Source organism: Podarcis muralis, chromosome 7 (genome assembly GCF_964188315.1).
Source record: "Podarcis muralis chromosome 7, rPodMur119.hap1.1, whole genome shotgun sequence".
Classification (NCBI taxonomy): domain Eukaryota; kingdom Metazoa; phylum Chordata; class Lepidosauria; order Squamata; family Lacertidae; genus Podarcis; species Podarcis muralis.
In genome coordinates this window covers 15838958-15845791 of record NC_135661.1, presented here as the reverse complement: position 1 = coordinate 15845791, position 6834 = coordinate 15838958, and the positions used below count along the sequence as shown (strand labels likewise).

General features: G+C 46.9%; 1 protein-coding gene across 1 annotated transcript; it reads right to left on the bottom strand.

Annotated features, from left to right (window-relative positions):
* Nucleotides 1-1164: 1164 nt before the first annotated feature.
* C7H1orf50 (chromosome 7 C1orf50 homolog) lies at nt 1165-5753 on the bottom strand. The gene is made up of 4 exons (XM_028741000.2): nt 5560-5753; nt 4378-4464; nt 3641-3772; nt 1165-2445 (listed from the first exon to the last, which is right to left on the bottom strand). The coding sequence occupies exons 1-4, from the start codon at nt 5722-5724 to the stop codon at nt 2260-2262; spliced, it is 570 nt and encodes a 189-aa protein (XP_028596833.2). The 5' UTR covers nt 5725-5753; the 3' UTR covers nt 1165-2259.
* Nucleotides 5754-6834: the final 1081 nt, after the last annotated feature.

The window sequence follows — 6834 nt, the reverse complement described above, 5'->3', positions numbered from 1 at the left end:
ATGGTGCCCTTTTCTTCCTTCCTCAAACGTCAGTGGAACAGCCAATAGTTTGCTTCCTTATGCTGCATTATCATTGTTTTCAAATCTCAGTTGATCAATATGTGTCCACTTTTATTGATAACATTTAAAAAATTTAACTCTTTGCAATGCTCTTTTTATGACTGCATTCACTGGTATGGAGTCCTATCACCTCTTTTTTTTAATTTTGCTGCCCTTGGCAGCCATTTTTTGCAGCCACCCACGGCAATTTTATCAAGATATGAGTGCCAACATCTCTCTTTCTAATTCATTAAGAAACAGCACTGGGTCTATGAGACTTAGATCCCAGCATACAAGCTTTAGAACTGCTGCCGCTATGATTCACTCTCCAGTACCTTAAGACAGGAGTGGGGAATCATTTTCAGTTTGAGGGAGGCAGTAGGCCAGTGGCGCGCAGAGCAGGAGGGGTAAATTATTATTATTAGCCAAATTACAGGGAACCAGGCAGAGGACCTTCTCAGTAGTGGCACCCGCCCTGTGGAATGCCCTCCCACTAGATGTCAAAAAGAAAAATAACTACCGAACTTTTAGAAGACATCTGAAGGCAGCCCTGTTTAGGGAAGCTTTTAAAATTTAATAGGTTATTGTATTTTAGTGTTTTGTTGGAAGCCGCCCAGAGTGGCTGGGGAAACCCAGCCAGATGGGCGGGGTATAAATAATAAATTATTATAATAATTATTATTATTATTAGAGTTTCTGCGTTCCATCCACAAAAGGTTTCTGCATGCACTTACAAACACACACACATACGCATCTGTCTTTCAATACGGGCAAGCACACTTTAAGGACACATACCAGCTTGGCAAAGAAGTTGTGAAGCAGGGATGGGGCCTTGGGAGTCCTGAAAAGGCCACGTTTGGCCCCCAGGCCTGAGGCTCTCTACCCTGCTGTAATATTTGCAATGGTAAAACATCATCCGCATTGGGAGTCAAGCCTCCTATCCACAGGACACTTTTATGACCAAGGTGTGTGATAGAAAAGAAACCCAAGTCAGTCGCTCAGCTTCGGGGCAGCTCTGCCTGGCAAGTACCAGCACTCTTCCGGAGAGAGAGTTGCATATCCTTTGTAGGCAACTTGCAGGGAGGAGTCAAAAACCCACTTCCTAATCATGTGCTGGAGTCAGTGTTCTTTTGCAAGCATTTGTTTTTAATTGAGGAAAAAACACCAGGCATCATCACAGTTTGAACTTCTTAGTTCAAAAAGAACAACATAATTGTGTTCTCTCTTTGAACAACAGCCAAATGTTCTGTAGGAGGAATCATTCGCTACAGCAGCCTTATGTATAGAGCTAACAGCCTTGCCAATGGCCCAGCTAGTCCAGCGTCCTGTCCCCACAGTTACCACCCAGATTCTAGAATCAAGAATAGGTGCACTCTCCTCTCCTGCGGTTTCCAGCAACTAGTATTGCTGCTTCCAACTGCGGCAGCAGAGCATAGCAATCATAGGTAGTTGTGACCAATAGCCTTCTCCCTCCATGCATTTGTCCAATCCTCTTTTAAAGCCATCCAAGTTGTGACCATCGCTGCCTCCCATGGGAATGAATTCCCCTGTTTTAACCCTGCGCTGCAAGATTGCCCTCCAGTTCAGATCATCGCCTCTAATGTCAGACCCTGACAGAGTCCAAGCTAGAAACAACTGACTAGGAATAAGACCGTGGAGTCATAGAGTTGTAGTCAATGCTAGTCCTACTTAGAGCAGACCCACGGAAGAAGATGAACATAGCTCTGAATAGGATTTAGTTGGATACAACCCAAGAGTTCTCTTGATAATACTGGCATATTATTTTCAATAGATTTACTATTAATTTCATCAGATCTGTTCAGAGGATAGCTTATTTGGATGCACCGTAAATAAATTAAGGAGTCAGAACCTCTTGATCTATTGCAGATCTCCCAGCAGATCCTGATCTGTCTTCTGTCCATCCCTGATATGGCAGGATAATTCTTGTGTGGTTTTTTGGTTTTGTTTTAATTAGTCATGACGATATTGGGGTGGAGCCTCCTTGTTCAGCAGTAAGACTGACCTGGTATGCAGCTACAGCTTTAACCTGGGGCCCTGCAGATATATTGGACTACAACTTCCATCAGCACCAGAAAGTAGAACTGGCTGATGGGAGTTGTAGTCCAAAAAAACAATAACAACACAGGAACTGATGGGAGTTGTGGTCCAAGGTCTGTGGAAGGCACCGAGTTGGGAGGAGGAGTTGGTCTAGGCCCACCATTACATAGTAAGGCCTCGGAAGTTGGGCTCGCTACAGGGGGGTAGCGCCGCTTGCTGGTTTAGCAGCTTCTCGAGAATGTTGAGCTCAGCGTCGCGCTTCTCGATGTCATCCGAAGGAGTCCAGGACATGTCGTGCTGCAGTTTGTAGGCACCAAGGAACTCGCTTGGGCAGCTGGCCCCCCATTCCTATGAAAGTGGGGGGGGGGGGGAGAGAGAGAGATAAGAAAAGAAACACTTACCAAGTCCCCAGAATGCCAGCAGAAAGTGTCTACACCATGCTACACCAAATCACTCAAAATCGGCATGCACAACAAATGCTCTCTACTGCTAGGCCAGTGTCCTTCAGGCTTGGGTCCTTAGCTTCTTGTTGGACCACAGCTCCCATCACCCCTGAACACTGGCTGAGCTGGCTAGGGATGGTTGGGAACTGGGAGCCCACAAACATCTGGGGTGCAAGCCTGAAGAACCCTGCACTATGCTATGACAAGCATGTTGGCCGACCCCTAAAGCAGCCTTCTCTAAGTACACTGGTCCCAGCATATCCTACTCTGAATGATAGCAGTTCTCCAGGGTCTAAGGTCTCCAGCTGGGATTGGGAACCTGAGTTCCTGCAGACATTGCTGGACTTCCAAATCCCACCAGCCCTAAGCCCCCATGCCCAGCGGTCAGGGATGATGGAAGCAAAAGTACAGTAAAATCTAGAGGGCTACAGGCCATGATCTCCATAGCCTCAGGCAAGAAGTCTTTCTCCATGACCTGGAGAAGCCAGGGGCTGGAATTGGAATGTTCTGTAAGCAAAGAGATCTGCGTTGCCACAAGGTGATGCTAAGCATTTTGCTAGTACAATACAAGCAAGATACTTTTTTTCTTATTCCGACACAATCCTTAGGAACATAAAGAGAGTCAGGGTAGTGGCCCATCTAATCCAGCACCCTATTCTCACAGTGGCCAAGCAAATGTCTCTTATCAAGCACACAAGTGGGAGCTGGGTGCAATTGCAACCCTCCCCTCCTGCAGTTTTCAGCAAATGGCACTCAGAAGCATACTGTCTCCGACAGTGGAAGTAGAGCATAGTCATCAGAGTTAGTAACTACTGCCCTCCATGAATTTGTCTAACCCATGTTTAAAGTGATCCAAGCAGATGGCCATTGCTGCCTCCTGTGGAAATGAGCTCCACAGATTAGCTATATTGTGAATAAGTACTTTCTTTTATCTGTCTTTCAACATTCAGCTTCACTGGATTTTCATCAGTTCTAGTCTTATGGGTGTGGGGGGGGAAGCTTTCCTCTGTTCATTTTCTCCACATCAGGCATTATTTTTACAAGCCTCTTACTTGCCTTTTCTCTAAACACAAAACCCTTTTAAAAGAAGGGCTCAGTACCTTAGGTGAAAGCATGGAGAAGTAGCGCTGGCCACTCTCCCGCCTGTACAGGTAGTAGACATTGCCCGGCTTTTTCACAAAGTTGCAGGCAACGTGGTGCAGATCAGCATCTCTGTTCGCCTCTTCCAAAACCTAAAACACCAGAGAGAGAGAGAGAGAGCGCACGTGCATCAACACCCCAAAAGTGTCTTGGATACAAACAGTTGGCTAGAATGTGGTGCTGATAACGCCGAGGTTACAGGTTCGGTTCCCATATGAGACACCTGCATATTCCTGCATTGCAGGGTGGCCTTCAAAGTCCCTTCCAACTCTACAATTCTTTGATTCTATGAAATATTGCTCTTCCTCTCAAGTTTGCTGCTTTCCTCCCAAGTCACATCACTGCAACTTTCAACTCTGAACTCTGGCTTTGTCCTTCTAAGTAGCCTGTGCTGGGGAAGGGGACCCACCCATCTGCCATCTCACACAGAGTTTTTTTTCCTTTGTTCCCCCTTAATGGCCCATCACCCAGGCAATCACTTCAGGGGAATTCTTTTGCCTACAGAGATCTTGTGGACCTCTTTGCATTTGGCTTTGAAGGTGCCAGCAAAGCAGCCAATTGGCTAGTGTGCTGTAGTGGTTAGAGATGGGGTTGCTGTGAGGATAAAACAGGGAAGTAGAGAAAAAAACCTCTAGGGTGCGTTATTTTAGAACTGTGCAAGCCTTTGACAATGGAGTTCTTCCCTCCCCACACTTACCTTTCTGGCTTGTTCCTGCAAGTACCGGATTTGTTCTGCTATGACGGTCAGTCTGTTGCAGGCATTTGCTCGGGTGAAATCATCGGCCTGTAGAAAAGAACGGAAACAGGAATATTTTTTAAAGGAGATTGGAAGTCTGGGTCTCCATATAAGCAACAAAAGTTCAAGGGTGGTTTTTGTACAGCACTTTGAGACATTTGCGCGGAAGGGCATTTATAAATGAACAATAATAATGCATTTTAAATCAGTGAAGACCCATTGAAATTAATGGAAATAAGTTAAGTCATGGCCATTAATTTCAAGGTGTGTACTCAGGGGTGTAACCAACATTAGGGTGCGCAAACATTTTGACATATGTGAGTAGCAGTAATGACCCTATTTATTTATTTATTATTGTGTTTATATCCTGTGTTTTGTTCTCTACAGAGCTGAAGGCAGAGTACATGGTTCTCCCCCTCCTAGTTGAATCCCCACAACAACCTTGTGAGGTAGGTTAGGCTGAGAGGCAATGACTGCCCTAAGGTCACCCTATGAGAGCTTTGTGGCCTAATGGCGATGTGAAGTATACCTGTATACGTTCAGTATACCTGAAGGAGCCTCTCCACCTCCATCGTTCTGCCGGACACGGAGGTCCAGCGCAGAGGGACTTCTGGCGGTTCACTCGCTGTGAGAAGCCAAGTTACAGGGAACCAGGCACAGGGCCTTCTTGGTAGTGGCACCTGTCCTGTGGAACGCCCTCCCACCAGATGTCAAAGAGAAAAACAACTACCAAACTTTTAGAAGACATCTGAAGGCAGCCCTGTTTAGGGAAGCTTTTAATGTTTAATAGGTTATTGTATTTTAGTGTTTTGTTGGAAGCCGCCCAGAGTGGCTGGGGAAACTCAGCGAGATGGGCGGGGTATAATAATTGATGATGATGATGATGAACCCCGGTGTCCTAGGTCCAAGTCCAGCATTCTAAACATTCTAAACACTACACGGAACCGGCAAATGCAGTTTGGGGGACACGCTGACATGCTCACCCTAGCTGTCATCCAGAGGCCACCATTGCCAAGGCCCACGGAAATACCACCGAACATTCAACCAGGCATTAATAAACAAAAAAACCCCACTCTGCACCTGCCCGGAGGCTCATCAAACACAGGCGCTCTGCACGCTCTCAGAGGCACCCTCCTCGCTCACCTTCTGCACCTGCTCTGCTAGAGCCACCAAGTCCGAAGGCCGAGCCTTCCGCGCAGACGGAGCCAGCTGGAAGTTGGACTCCACCAGCGCCGCCCCCTGAGACAGGGTGGCCGGAGACTCAGCAGCGGCACCGGCTTCGGACTCCGCTTCCGCCCTGGCCGCCATTCCTCGTGGCACAAGCCCCTCCCCCTTCGACCTCCCATTGGCCTCCGATCGCCTTACGTCAGAAAGAAGGCGGACAGAACGGAGTAGGCGGAGCCAGCCTTTCCGCCAATAAGGAGGCCACGAACCGGGGAACGGGGTGGATGGACGAGTCGCGGAGGGGCGGAGCCTCAGGAAATTTGAGTCGCGGTTCCCTTTTGTAGGCGTGGCCACTCAGAGCCCCTCTTGACAAAAAAAGGCAGGAAATGGGCGGAGCTTCTGCGAGCGGTGCATAGACTTGCTAAAATTTTAGACCACCACTAGGCTTCTGAAGTGGTATTACGGGTATCAGCCGAACTTTCCCCCACTCTTTTCCCCCAAGGGAAAATATCTGAAGAAGTGTGCATGCACACGAAAGCTCATACCAAGAACTAACTTAGTTGATCTTTAAGGTGCTACTGGAAGGAATTTTGTTTTGTTTTGACTATGGCAGACCAACACGGCTACCCATCTGTAACCAAAGTTTTAAGGTTAGCTGTGACTTAACAAAGTCAGGGAGGAAAGTGCCAAGCGAGAGAAAGTCCCTCCTTTTTCTGATCCTGGTCTTGTTTCGCTTGTGACATTTAAGAAGCGCAATCGGAAAGAAATCTCACTGCCTTCGGTGTAGCTGTGCAGCCCTACCTGTGTCTACTCAGAAGCAGGCTATTGAATTCAAGGGGATTTATTCCCATGTAAGTGGACCTGCACCTGCCAAGAACATTTTTGTTTAGTCAAGTCCATCCAACAGAACACGGACGTGTGTTTTGATTTTTAGCTTTTGATGGTTGAATCTTGAATGTTTTAAACAGCTGCTTCTGATAGTTTCTTTCTTATTTCTTGAGTCTTTTTTTTTAATAAATCACTTCGAGGTTTATATTTGCAATGAACAAATAAAAATAACTAAATAAGAATTGCAGGAGAGTAGAACACATGCGCACACACACACAATTTAAACCGAGCATTAAAAATAAAGAGCACCTATTAAAAAATTCGGCGTGGTTATGCACAAAACCTTAGACGTCTCTGCAGGGAGGGCGGAGTGTCTGGGAGAAGATATGCCGGAGGCGGGGCCTCCGAGAGAGGGGCGGGGCTATT